Source organism: Salmo salar, chromosome 16 (genome assembly GCF_965601325.2).
Source record: "Salmo salar chromosome 16, fSalSal1, whole genome shotgun sequence".
Taxonomy (NCBI): domain Eukaryota; kingdom Metazoa; phylum Chordata; class Actinopteri; order Salmoniformes; family Salmonidae; genus Salmo; species Salmo salar.
In genome coordinates this window covers 46,703,466-46,718,214 of record NC_138306.1, presented here as the reverse complement: position 1 = coordinate 46,718,214, position 14,749 = coordinate 46,703,466, and the positions used below count along the sequence as shown (strand labels likewise).

General features: G+C 45.8%; 1 protein-coding gene across 1 annotated transcript in view; it reads right to left on the bottom strand.

Annotated features, from left to right (window-relative positions):
* LOC106574073 (uncharacterized protein KIAA1614) overlaps positions 1-14,749 on the bottom strand; it is a 48,559-nt gene that overhangs the window by 21,921 nt on the left and 11,889 nt on the right. Inside the window, exons 4-6 of the mRNA XM_045697316.2 lie at positions 13,849-13,989; positions 7,724-9,045; positions 1,066-1,216 (exon numbers count right to left, since the gene is read on the bottom strand). Of these exons, the coding sequence (XP_045553272.2) occupies positions 1,066-1,216; positions 7,724-9,045; positions 13,849-13,989 (1,614 nt within the window). The remainder of the gene's footprint in view (positions 1-1,065; positions 1,217-7,723; positions 9,046-13,848; positions 13,990-14,749) is intronic.

The window sequence follows — 14,749 nt, the reverse complement described above, 5'->3', positions numbered from 1 at the left end:
ATAAGGTATTTCTGTTTTTTATTTGCAATAAACTAGCAAAAAAATCTAAACCTGTTTTGGCTTTGTCATTATGGGGTATTGTGTGTAGATTGTTGAGATTTTTACTAATTTAATCAATTTTAGAATAACTGTAACATAACAAAATGTGGAAAAAGTCAAGGAGTTTGAATACTTTCTGAAGGCACTGTACGCGTAGTTAACCATTTGTTTCCACTTTGTTCAGTCATGTTACCTCATTGGCTAGTTAGCTAACTGGTAACTTTGCCATTTTATCCAAATATTTGGGGGCACAGAAAGAAAGGAAAAGGGATAGCTTCTTCAGGAGATCTATGATCATAGCAATGAATGAATGAATGAATGACAAATCTCTTGCATGTCATCACAAACCTGATGTTTTTAAAGAGACAGTGTACAAATGTCAACATAATGTATCTCCAATAGGAAAAAAGTGCTTTATACACAATGTAGAAACCTAATAATCCACAAATGACATTGTAATTTCAATGACAGGTATTAGTATCAACATGTTAGCTTTTATAATAAACTAATGTATTTACAGTGTTACATATTCGTTTCTAGTGCACAACATGCTTCTAAAGCAGCTAGACTTCATAATTCTTTTTTTTTTATCGTATTTTCTGGTGCTCCTAAATTTCATGTGGAGCTCCTAACTTTTTAAATTGGGTTCACCAGTGCTACCATTTTTTTTTTTCATTTAGAGCCCTGTGTGGGCAACTCTGCAAATTGTGCTTTGTTCCAGCCACACCTACCGTAATTCACCTAATCAAGGTACTGTGATGAGCAGGCCTGGAGCTCTTTCATGCCAAATTCTGCCATATACAAACAGTGATATTAGAGACTCAGAGATGAGACTTGCTCTAGCTCCGCTCCTAACCCTCAATTTAACCTTGACCTGAAATAACTAAATACGTAAAAAGATAGCTAAATCCCAACAAGCCTATCAGAGGGCAAGGAAGAAAATCCTTTACAATCAACATAAAGCTTCAGGTCAGTTTAGAATTAAGCATAAGAGTGTGGTGTAGGGAGGGAGTTACCAGTACTCACTGAGCTGGACTAGTGCTTTCCTCCCTCTGATGCTCTGCTCTCATTGGCCCCATGACCAGTCCATCACACCCAGAGTGGTATGGGGGAGGGGTTATGATGTTGACTCCTCCCAGAGAGAGCTCTCCCATCCATGGATGTTGCATCTCCACTTCTAGAGGGGAGGGAGGGATGTTTACTATGTGAACAATCTGTAACTTTCAGATTTTTTTAATGAAAAGCAGGAATGAGTAAGAGCCTTGTTAGACTGACATTTGCATGTGGTATGATACATTTTTGTAGAATATTGTTTATGAGATGTGAATTTCTTGCTACATATTTGCTACATATTTTTTGGCGGGGATTGTTGACTATTTATCATGCATAGACACAGCGAGAGACATAAAGAGAGTCAGAGGGGAGAGAGACAGAGATAAATAGATGGCGAGAGAGAGAGAAGGCGTCCGCATGCTTCCCAGCAGAACTAGTTCGGAAGAGTTTGTGCATATATTATGATGACATTTCGTTAGTTTTGGTCTTCACTAAGGGGTTTTCCGGCTGTTCGGGTAAATAAGCATTTTTCTAGAGGAAAGCTGAAGTCTACGCCCCTTCGTCAACAATGGGGATTCTTCATTCAACGAGAGACGACTCGTTTTCATGTACATTTTTTAATTGAGAAATACTGCACCAAATAGAGAGAGAGAGAGCGAGAGCACACAGTGGGAACAATCAGATGCTTCACATATCTAATCAACCAGGCTGTGGAATCGGGTGGAACAGGCCTTGGTAGGACTACAAGGCTGGGGGTGGTGGATGTGCTGACTACAAAATCCCTGCTGGGACCTGGGTGTAGCACACACAAACACACCCCACACATGCGCATGCATGCAGTCACACGCACATATGCACGAGCAAACACACGCACACACGCACAGATGCATGCACACGCACACACACACACACACAGATGCACACACACACTCCTTCACAGTCACTGAGCTGACACCTCACTGACATCAGCAGCATGGACTTGACCACCCATGAGGCAGTGCATTTACCAATGGCTACTAGGGGACTGAAAACACATTTAATTGTGTCCTTTAAAGTATATATTTTGACTAATGAGACTCCATTGTTAGAATTCAGTTACAGTTCAGATTGCACTTTGAAGTAATCCACCTCACCCTGTTTGTAACATAACCTCTAATCGTTATCTTTAACACATCACCTTTAACAATTATACTTAAAGGTTGTCTGATGGTAGTAGGGATCTTGGACTACATGAAAAGGAGGGCCGAGCTCTTCGACAGGGCTGTAGTGGAGCAGGAGTCCACCTGTGGTAAATTCAGTTGATTGGACATGATTTGGAAAGGCACACACACAGTTGGCAGTGCATGTCAGAGCAAAAACCAAGCCATGAAGTCAAAGGAATTGTCCGCAGAGCTCCGAGACAGGATTTTGTCGAGACACAGATCTGGGGAAAGGCACCAAAAAATGTCTGCCGCATTGAAGGTCCCCAAGAACACAGTGGCCTCCATTCTTAAATGGAAGAAGTTTGATACCACCAAGACTCTTCCTAGAGCTGGCCGCCCGGCCAAACTGAGCAGTCAGGGGAGAAGGGGCGGCAGGTAGCCTAGTGGTTAGAGCGTTGGACTAGTAACCAGAAGGTTGCAAGGTAAGGTAAAAAGGTAAAAATCTGTCGTTCTGCCCCTGAACAAGGCAGTTAACCCACTGTTCTTAGGCTGTCATTGAAAATAAGAATTTGTTCTTAACTGACTTGCCTAGTTAAATAAAGATAAAATAAATAAAAAAACATTTTTAAAAAGGGCCTTGGTCAGGGAGGTGACCAAGAACTTGATGGTCACTCTGACGGACCTCCAGAGATCCTCTGTGGAGATGGGAGAACCTTTCAGAAGGACAACCATCTCTGCAGCACTCCACCAATCAGGCCTTTATGGTAGAGTGGCCAGACGGAAGCCACTCCTCAATAAAAGGCACATGACAGCCCGCTTGGAGTTTGCAAAAGGCACCTAAAGGACTCTCAGGCCATGAGAAACACGATTCTCTGGTCTGATGAATCCAAGAAAGAAGTCTTTGGCCTGGATGCCAAGTGTCACGTCCGGAGGAAACCTGGCACCATCCCTACGGTGAAGCATGGTGGAAGCATCATGCTGTGGGGATGTTTTTCAGCGGCAGGGACTAGGAGACTATTCAGGATCGAGGCAAAGATGAACGGAGCAAAGTACAGAGAGATCTTTGATGAAAACCTGCTTCAGAGCACTCAGGACCTCAGACTGGGGCAAAGGTTCACCTTCCAACAGGACAACGACCCTAAGCACACAGCCAAGACAACGCAGGAGTGGCTTTGGGACAAGTCTCTGAATGTCCTTGAGTGGCCCAGCCAAATCAAATCAAAATCAAATCAAATTTATTTGTCACATACACATGGTTAGCAGGTGTTAATGCAAGTGTAGCGAAATGCTTGTGCTTCTAGTTCCGACCATGCAGTAATATCTAACAAGTAATCTACCAATTCCACAACAACTACCTCGTACACACAAGTGTAAAGCAATTAATACGAATATGTACATAAAAATATATCAATGAGTGGTGGCAAAATGGCATAGGCAAGATGTAATAGATGGTATGGAGTACAGTATACAGTATACAGTATATTAGATGAGTATTGTAGGGTATGAAAACATAAAGCAGCATTGTTTGAGGTGGCTAGTGATACATTACATCAGGATGGCAAGATGCAGTAGATGGTATAGAGTACAGTATATACATATGAGATGAGTAATGTAGGTTATGAAAACATTATATAAAGTGGCTAGTGATACATCTAATTACATCAAGATGGCAAGATGCAGTAGATGGTATGGCGTACAGTATATACATATGAGATGAATAATGTAGGTTATGTAAACATTATCTAATGTAAATAATATAAAGTGGCAAGTGATAAATTGATTACATTAATTTTCCCATTATTAAAGTGGCTTGAGTTGAGTCAATATGTTGGCAGCAGCCACTCGATGTTAGTGATGGCTGTTTAACAGTCTGATGGCCTTGAGATAGAAGCTGTTTTTCAGTCTCTTGGTCCCAGCTTTGATGCACCTGTACTGACCTCGCCTTCTGGATGATAGCGGGGTGAACAGGCAGTGGCTCGGGTGGTTGCTGTCCTTGATGATCTTTTTGGCCTTCCTGTGACATTGGGTGGTGTAGGTGTCCTGGAAGGCAGGTAGTTTGCACCCGGTGATGCGTTGTGCAGACCTCACTACCCTCTGGAGAGCCTTCCGGTTATGGGCGGAGCAGCTGCCATACCAGGCGGTGATACAGCCTGACAGGATGCTCTCGATTGTGCATCTGTAAAAGTTTGAGTGTTTTTGGTGACAAGCCAAATTTCTTCAGCCTCCTGGGGTTGAAGAGGCGCTGCTGCGCCTTCTTCACCACGCTGTCTGTGTGGGTGGACCATTTCAGTTTGTCCGTGATGTGTACGCCGAGGAACTTAAAACTCTCCACCCTCTCCACTACTGTCCCGTCAATGTAGATAGGGGGCTGCTCCCTCTGCTGTTTCCTGAAGTCCACCGTCATCGCTTTTGTTTTGTTGACGTTGAGTGTGAGGATATTTTCCTGACACCACACTCCGAGGGCCCTCACCTCCTCCCTGGTAATCAAGCCTACCACTGTAGTGTCGTCTGCAAACTTCATGATTGAGTTGGATGCGTGCATGGCCACGCAGTCGTGGGTGAACAGGGAGTACAGAAGAGGGCTGAGAACGCACCCTTTTGGGGACCCAGTGTTGAGGATCAGCGGGGTGGAGATGTTACCTACCCTCACCACCTGGGAGCGGTCCGTCAGGAAGTCCAGGACCCAGTGGCACAGGGCGGAGTCGAGACCCAGGGTCTCGAGCTTAATGACGAGTTTGGAGGGTACTATGGTGTTAAATGCTGAGCTGTAATCGATGAACAGCATTCTTACATAGGTATTCCTCTTGTCCAGATGGGTTAGGGCAGTGTGCAGTGTGATGGCGATTGCGTCGTCTGTGGACCTATTGGGTCGGTAAGCAAATTGGAGTGGGTCTAGGGTGTCAGGTAGGGTGGAGGTGATATGGTCCTTGACTAGTCTCTCAAAGCACTTCATGATGACAGAAGTGAGTGCTACAGGGTGGTAGTCATTTAGCTCAGTTACCTTAGCTTTCTTGGGAACAGGAACAATGGTGGCCCTCTTGAAGCATGTGGGGACAGAAGACTGGGATAAGGATTGATTGAATATGTCTGTAAACACCAGCCAGCTGGTCTGCGCATGCTCTGAGGATGCGGCCGGGGATGCCGTCTGGGCCTGCAGCCTTGCGAGGGTTAACACGTTTAAATGTTTTACTCACCTTGGCTGCAGTGAAGGAGAGCCCGCAGGTTTTGGTAGCGGGCCGTGTTAGTGGCACTGTATTGTCCAAAGCGAGCAAAAAAGTTGTTTAGTCTGTCTGGGAGCAAGGCATCGTGATCCGCGATGGGGCTGATTTTTCTTTTGTAGTCCGTGATTGACTGTAGACCCTGCCACATACCTCTCATGTCTGAGCCGTTGAAGTGCGACTCCACTTTGTCTCTGTACTGACGCTTAGCTTGTTTGATTGCCTTGTGGAGGGAATAGCTACACTGTTTGTATTCGGTCATGTTTCCGGTCACTTTGCCCTGATTAAAAGCAGTGGTTCGCACGTTCAGTTTTGCGCGAATGCTGCCATCAATCCACGGTTTCTGGTTGGGAATGTTTTAATAGACGCTGTTGGTACGACATCACTGATGCACTTGTTAATGAACTCGCACACCGAGTCAACGTATTCGTCAATGTTGTTGTTCGCAGCAATGCGGAACATATCCCAGTCCACGTGATCGAAGCAATCTTTAAGCGTGGAATCCGATTGGTCGGACCAGTGTTGAACAGACCTGAGGGCGGGAGCTTCCCGTTTTAGCTTCTGTCTATAGGCTGGGAGCAACAAAATGGAGTCGTGGTCAGCTTTTCCAAAGGGAGGGTGGTGGAGGGCCTTATATGCGTTGCGGAAGTTAGAATAACAGTGGTCTAGGGTTTTGCCCACCCTGGTAGCACAACCGATATGTTGATAGAATTTGGGGAGCCTTGTTTTCAGATTAGTCTTGTTAAAATCCCCGTCTACAATAAATGCAGCCTCAGGATATGTGGTTTCCAGTTTACATAGAGTCCAATGAAGTTCTTTCAGGGCCGTCCTTGTGTCTGCTTGGGGGGGATATACACGACTGTGATTATAATCGAAGAGAATTCTCTTGGTAGATAATGCAGTCGGCATTTGATAGTGAGGAATTCTAAGTCAGGTGAACAAAATGCCAGAGCCCGGACTTGAACCCGATCTAACATCTCTGGAGAGACCTGAAAATAGCTGTGCAACGCCGCTCCCCATCCAACCTTACAGAGCTTGAGAGGATCTGCAGAGAATAATGGGAGAAACTCCCCAAATACAGGTGTGCCAAGCTTGTAGCATCATACCCAAGAAGACTCGAGGCTGTAATCGCTGCCAATGGTGCTTCAACAAAGTACTGAGTAAAGGGTCTGAATACTTATGTAAATGTCCTACGTTTGTTATTTCTAATAAATGTGCCAAAATTTATAAAAACCTGTTTTTGCTTTGTCATTATGGGGTATTGTGTGTAGATTGATGAGAAAAAGAAAAAAAACATCAATTTTACAATAAGTCTGTAACCTAAAAAAATGTGGGAAAAGGCAATGGGTCTGAATTCCTTCCGAATGCACTGGCTGGCAGGGATATCCTTGTCTCATCGCGCACTAGCGACTCCTGTGTCAGGCCGGGCGCAATGCATGCTGACCAGGTCGCCAGGTGTACAGTGTTTCCTCTGGCACATTGGTGCGGTTGGCTTCCGGGTTGGATGTGCATTGGGTCAAGACGCAGTGCGGCTAGGTTGGGTTGTGTTTCGGAGGATGCATGGCTCTCGACCTTCACCTCTCCCGAGTCCGTACGGGAGTTGCAGCGATGAGACAAGACTGTAATTACTACCAATTGGAGAGAAAAAAAAAGAAAAAAGACTGTGGTGATTGACAGAGTCGAAAGCCTTGGCCAGGTTGATAAATACGGCTGCATAGTAATGTCTTTTATCGATGGCGGTTTAGGACCTTGAGCGTGCCTGAGGTGCACCCGAAACCAGATTGCATAGCGGAGAAGGTACAGTGAGATTCGAAATGGTCGGTAATCTGAGGGGGGTGCAGGGCTGTTGATCGGGGTAGGGGTAGCCAGGTGGAAAGCATGGCCAGCCGTAGAAAAATGCTTATTGAAATTCTCAATTATAGTGGATTTATTGGTGGTGACAGTGTTTCCTAGCCTCAGTGCAGTGGGCAGCTGGGAGGATGTGCTCTTTACAGTGTCCCAGAACTTTTTTGAGTTTGTGCTACAGGATTAAAATTCTGCTTGAAAAAGCTAGCCTTAGCTTTCCTAACTGCCTGTGTATATTGGTTCCTAACTTCCCTAAAAAGTTGCAGATGAGCTGTGAAGAGCAGCAACATGTCTTTTTCTTACCAATCCACTGTCCCACAGCACACAAATTAGTGTGTGTGTGTGTGTGTGTGTGTGTGTGTGTGGTGTGTGTGTGTGTGTGTGTGTGTGTGTGTGTGTGTGTGTGTGTGTGTATTTGAAGCTGACCTGGTGCCTGTGGCACAGGGTGCACCAACTTCTCTCCTGCTGTCTTTGCTGGTGATGGGGAGGTCTTCAGCAGGGAGGCAGGCCTGATACAGGGCATTATTGTGCCAGTGCTGGAAGTCAGCCCCAAAGACAGACCAACCTCCTTGAAGTTCCCCCCAACAGAGTGCTCGTTCTGGGGGTTGGGTGCAGCCCCTCTCTCCTGGTCTTCCAGGGAGTCCTGGGGCAAAAGGCGGTACTGTGGTGAAGGCATGAGTTTGACTGATAGCTGGCCATTGGGCAGAGTCTTAGGTACTGTTTTCAGAGCTGATTTGATGGGCACTGAGGAAGGGGGAAAGGGGTTGCTCTTGAGGCACGGGGGACAGTTTGTGGGTTCTTCTGGGGGAGCGGGGGAGTGAGTGTGCAAACCCACCACCATTGATACGGGTTTCTCAATGGTGTAAGGATTGGGCGGCACCACCGCCAAACTGTGATTGGACCTTGGTGGTGTTGGTGGCACCGTGATGGGTGCTCCATGCCCATTGGTGCCCAGAATCTCCCCTCTCCTACTCCTCCTCTTCACCTTCATCGTCGACACCCGAACACTCCCACTGCTGCTGTCCGTCTCTCTCGCCCAGCCACGCCCTGTCCCGGTGCTATCCGCCACATCGCGGACGGTAACCTTCCCAATGTACGTCTCCTTGATCAGCTCGGTAAGAACTGCCTGGCTGGGCTCACTGGGAGCCACCCAGCAAGACATGAGCACCTTCCCCTTCCCCTCTCCGTTCACCGGGCCGTTCTGCCCTTTCGGGGGTGATGGGTTCAGATGGAGTTTCAGATTCGGGTCCCCGCCTTCCAGGAACGTCCCGCACGAGTTGCACTGCCTGTTGAGCGCCTCCTGTGCTACCGCAGCTTTAAAATGGCCCCTGCTGCCCCTGTTTACGTAGCCCTCCTGTGTCCTGCGAGCCTTCTTGTGCCATAAGAAGCTGCCCTCAAGGTAGCGTCCTCGCTCGATCACTATTCCAGTTCCTGGATCAGTGTCCATCCGCCCGTTGACATAGGAAGAGAGGTTGGGCTTGGATATGAGCAGACCTTGGGCCCTCCTCTGCTGATGGAGCCTCTCCAAGTAGCGCACCTCCGCATCTTTCTCTGATTCGTCCTCGAAGTGGACCCGTGTCGGCGATTGGCCGGGGCACCGGCGGGGGCCGCAGGCCGAGTCGCCACTGGAGGAGTCACTGAGATTTCCTGACAACGAGGTAACCGCGGCAACTATCGCCGATGACACACCTCCCTTCCCCACCAGAGGAGCCCGGTGAACGGGAGCTCCAGCCGTGGACAGCTGCTCCCTGTAGATGGACACACACACAGAAAGACAGAAACCCCATAAAGAAACATCCAGCATTTTCCCTCCTAACACAGATTGGTTACATGGCTGTGGGATTCTTCTCCATGTTCTGGCACGTGTGTATCCCAGCCTCTACATTCCTAACATGCTCAGCTCTTGCTAAGGGGAAGGTCATCCCCAGTACAGCCGTCCTCTCTGTCTGACAGGTGCAGTGAAGCAGTACGAAGAATCAGTCTTATCAAGCGTCAAATCACAACCAGGAAGCTCCCTCCAAACCCAGATATATTTCCAAAATAAATCAGACCCAACACAGTAAATACAGTAAATTCTTGTTACATCAGACAATCCAATGCATAAAAACAATCACATCAATCCAAATGGATTTCATTTAGAAGGATTTTGATAATAGTTGGCTGTCATTGCAGGGGACATTATTACAATTTTATATCACATCACCTAGTGGTTGGTCGGTATCCAAAACTTCCCATCCAATCAGTCTAATCTGGTGTGGATGTTGACACTGTCTGGTAATTGACAGCTGTATGTGTGGGAACATCCCACCTTGATCAGAATGAATATGCTGAGGTAATCAGTAATCTGCTCCAGGACCACAGATGATATTAGGATTAAGATCGGGGAGGTGTTGTATAATTACAGCTGGATTGTGTAATGTTGGAAATAGGAGAGAGAGAGAGCGAGAGAGAGAGCCTGACATGGCAACCAAGGTAGCCCAATGGGGCATCATGTATAGGCCAATGCTTTACATTAAGTTACCTAATACTAAACTCAGCAAAGAAATAAACGTCCTCTCACTGTCAACTGTGTTTATTTTCAGCTAACTTAACATGTGTAAATATTTGTATGAACATAATAAGATTCAACAACTGAGACATAAACTGAACAAGTTCCAAAGACATGTGACTAACAGACATGGAACAATGTGTCCCTGAACAAAGGGGGGGGGCAAAATCAAAAGTAACAGTCAGTATCTGGTGTGGTCACCAGCTGCATTAAGTACTGCAGTGCATCTCCTCCTCATGGACTGCACCAGATTTGCCAGTTCTTGCTGTGAGATGTTACCCCACTCTTCCACCAAGACACCTGCAAGTTCCCGGACATTTCTGGGGGGGAATGGCCCTAGCCCTCACCCTCCAATCCAACAGGTTCCAGACGTGCTCAATGAGATTGAGATCCGGGCTCTTAGCTGGCCATGGCAGAACACTGACATTCCTGACCCGCAGGAAATCACGCGCAGAATGAGCAGTATGGCTGGTGGCATTGTCATGCTGGAGGGTCATGTCAGGATGAGCCTGCAGGAAGGGTGCCACATGAGGGAGGAGGATGTCTTCCCTGTAACGCACAGCGTTGAGATTGCCTGCAATGACAACAAGCTCAGTCCGATGATGCTGTGACACACCGCCCCAGACCATGACGGACCCTCCACCTCCAAATCGATCCCGCTCCAGAGTACAGGCCTCGGTGTAACGCTCATTCCTTCGACGATAAACGCGAATCCGACCATCACCCCTGGTGAGACAAAACCGTGACTCATCAGTGAAGAGCCCTTTTTGCCAGTCCTGTCTGTTCCAGCGACGGTGGGTGTGGCCCATAGGTGATGTTGTTGCCGGTGATGTCTGGTGAAGACCTGCCTTACAACAGGCCTACAAGCCCTCAGTCCAGCTTCTCTCAGCCTATTGCGGACAGTCTGAGCACTGATGGAGGGATTGTGCATTCCTGGTGTAACTTGGGCAGTTGTTGTTGCCATCCTGTACCTGTCCCACAGGTGTGATGTTCGGATATACCGATCCTGTGCAGGTGTTGTTACACATGGTCTGCCACTGTGAGGACGATCAGCTGTCCGTTCTGTCTCCCTGTAGCACTGTCTTAGGCGTCTCACAGTACGGACATTGCAATTTATTGCCCTGTCCACATCTGCAGTCCTCATGTCTCCTTGCAGCATGCTTAAGGCACATTCACACAGATGAGCAGGCACCCTGGGCATCTTTCTTTTGGTGTTTTTCAGAGTCAGTAGAAAGGCCTCTTTAGTGTCCTAAGTTTTCATAACTGTGACCTTTATTGCCTACCGTCTGTAAGCTGTTAATGTCTTAACGAACGTTCCACAGGTGCATGTTCATTAATTGTTTATGGTTCATTTAACAAGCATGGGAAACAGTGTTTAAACCCTTTACAATGAAGATCTGTGAAGTTATTTTGATTTTTATTAATTATCTTTGAAAGACAGGGTCCTGAAAAAGGGACGTTTTTTTTGTTGTTGCTGAGTTTACAACTATGTACTCAGCTGTACATGGTCACTGCAGATAAGATACATTAGCGACATATTGTCTAGTTAGTGTAGTTACTAGTTAGTTAAATGTAAATATCAGCATGTCACATTATTACCGTAATTTCCGGACTATTGAGCGCACCTGAATATAAGCCGCACCCACAGAATTTCTTTTGTTTTTTTATTTTGAACATAAAAAAGCCGCACATGTCTATAAGCCACAGGTGCCTACCAGTACATTGAAACAAATTAACTTTACACAGGCTTTAACGAAACACGGTTTGTAACAAAAATAAATAGGCTTTAACGAAACACGGCTTGTAACAAAAAATAAAAAATTAGCAGTAAGCTTTAGTTGTCTTTTTGCACTGAGTCAATTCCTAACGCTGTTGAAGTCAGAAGTTTACATACACTTAGGTTGGAGTCATTAAAACTCATTTTTCAACAACTCCACAAATTTCTTGTTAACAAACTATAGTTTTGGCAAGTCGGTTAGGACATCTACTTTTTGAATGACACGTAATTTTTTCAACAATTGTTTACAGACAGATTATTTCACTTATAATTCACTGTATCACAATTCCAGTAGGTCAGAAGTTTACATACACTAAGTTGACTGGGCCTTTAAACAACTTGGAAAATTCCAGAAAATGATGTCATGGCTTTAGAAGCTTTTGGTAGACTAATTGACATAATTTGAGTCAATTGGAGGTGTACCTGTGGATGTATTTCAAGGCCTACCTTCAAACTGCTTGACATCATGGGAAAATCAAAAGAAATCAGCCAAGACCTTAGAAAAATAATTGTAGACCTCCACAAGTCTGGTTCATACTTGGGAGCAATTTCCAAACGCCTGAAGGTACCACGTTCATCTGTACAAACAATAGTAAGCAAGTATAAACACCATGGGACCACGCAGCCGTCATACCGCTCAGGAAGGAGACATGTTCTGTCTCCTAAAGATGAATGTACTTTGGTGCGAAAAGATCAAATCATCCAAGAACAACAGCAAAGGACCCTGTGAAGATGCTGGAGGAAACAGGTACAATAGTATCTATATCCACAGTAAAACGAGTCCTATATCAACATAACCTGAAAGGCCGCTCAGCAAGGAAGAAACCACTGCTCCAAAACCATCATAAAAAAGCCAGACTACGGTTTGCAACTGCACATTGGGACAAAGATTGTACTTTTTGGAGAAATGTCCTCTGGTCTGATGAAACAAAAATAGAACTGTTTGGCCATAATGACCATCATTATGTTTGGAGGAAAAAGGGGGAGGCTTGTAAGCCGAAGAACACCATCCCAACCGTGAAGCACGGGGGTGGCAGCATCATGTTGTGGTGGTGCTTTGCTGCAGGAGGGACTGGTGCACTTCACAAAATAGATGGCTTCATGAGGGAGGAAAATGATGTGGATATAGTGAAGCAACATCTCAAGACATCAGTCAGGAAGTTAAAGCTTGGTTGCAAATGGGTCTTCCAAATGGACAATGACTCCAAGCATACTTCCAAAGTTGTGGCAAAATGGCTTAAGGACAACAAAGTCAAGGTATTGGAGTGGCCATCACAAAGCCCTGACCTCAATCCTATAGAACATTTGTGGGCAGAACTGAAAAGCGTGTGCGAGCAAGGAGGCCTACAAACCTGACTCAGTTACACCAGCTCTGTCAGGAGGAATGGGCCAAAATTCACCCAACTTATTGTGGGAAGCTTGTGGAAGTCTACCCAAAACGTTTGACCCAAGTTAAACAATTTAAAGGCAATGCTACCAAATCATAATTGAGTGTATGTAAACTTCTGACCCACTGGGAATGTGATGAAAGAAAGAAAACATTCTCTCTACTATTATTCTGACATTTCACATTAAAATACAGTGGTGATCCTAACTGACCTAAGACAGGGAATTTTTACAAGGATTAAATGTCAGGAATTGTGAAAATCTGAGTTTAAATGTATTTGGCTAAGGTGTATGTAAACTTCCGACTTCAACTGTGTGTGTGTGTGTGTGTGTGTGTGTGTGTATGTATGTATGTGTGTATATATATATATATATATATATATATATATATATATATATATATATACACATACATACATACATACATACATACATACATACATACATACATACATACATACATACATACATATCTTAGCATTACAGTGAAACAAGCACGACAAGAGAGCACTGCCTGTTGCAGCTATCTACGCTGGACACTGTCAGTAAACAGAAAAGAGAGAGCTGCAGCACACTTTAACCAGCCTAACGCAATACAGCCCTTCCGGTCTGTCTAGCACAAACGCCTCTAGAATCAGGAAAAAGGACAGAAAAGGGAGAGATAAGAGGAGAGAAAAATAGTTTCTTGTTTGGTCTTGTTTGGTTGGTTATGGTGCTACAGGTGTCTGCTACAGCTAAGGTCGGTAGGTAAACACACACACACTGACGACTCTCCAACCCCCCCCCCCCCCCCCACACACACACACAAACAAACATGCACTGTTGCGGAGCAGTACTTACGGGTTGTCCCTCTGTATGGGTAGGATAGTGTGGTCGGCCTTGAGTGGGAAGGACCGGTCCTTCATGCGGGCTCTCTCCAGGAGCTGCTTGGCCTGCTCATGGCGCTGACTCAGCGGCAGGTCCTCGCTGGACACAAAGGCCCTGTTTGCCGCACAGACCGTCTCACACACACACAGGCGGGAGGGGGGAGGGGGAGAGATGGTAGAGGCACACGTCAGTGCCTGTGCGGGAGAGGCACTCAGAGTAGGGGATTAGGCCGAGCAGGCCCACTACTAATTAGGCTGACAAGGTCTGTGTGTGCGAATGAGATTTGGAGTGTGTGTGTTTCAATTAGCTTTTACTGTGTGTGTGTGAGTGTGTGTGCGCGCGCGTGTTTTCATAAGCTTTTATCCTGTTTGCCTGTGCTTTGTGTTTGTGTGTGTGTATTTGTGAATGAGTATACAGTATGTGACTGTAGAAGTCCCTTTGCTTGTATACGTCTCTGTGAATGGGCATTACAGACGTGAACATTTTACAAACACCAAAAAACACAGTTACCCACAGTGCTCAGGGCTTTAACGACTAACCACACATAGCTGCCCATTCAGTTCCACAATGAGACCTGCTTAACAGGCACTCAATGGGGGAACAAATCAATGAGTGTGTTTCTACTTTCTACAACAAGCTGTTGTACTGAGATTCCCTCCTCTTATGTTGAGACTGTGACTCAGACGAGTGAATGACCTAGACAGAGAAGTGAGCGATATAACCGTAATCCTCTCTGTTGATGACAGCGGGGCTTTTAGTAACAGCTGTTGTAAATACTGTGTCCCTGTCACTCTTTGCAGCTTGGGGCTCTAACAGGGAGAGGTACAAGAGCAAAGCAGTAGACTTATAGGTGTTGGTAGTGTCATTAAAGCTA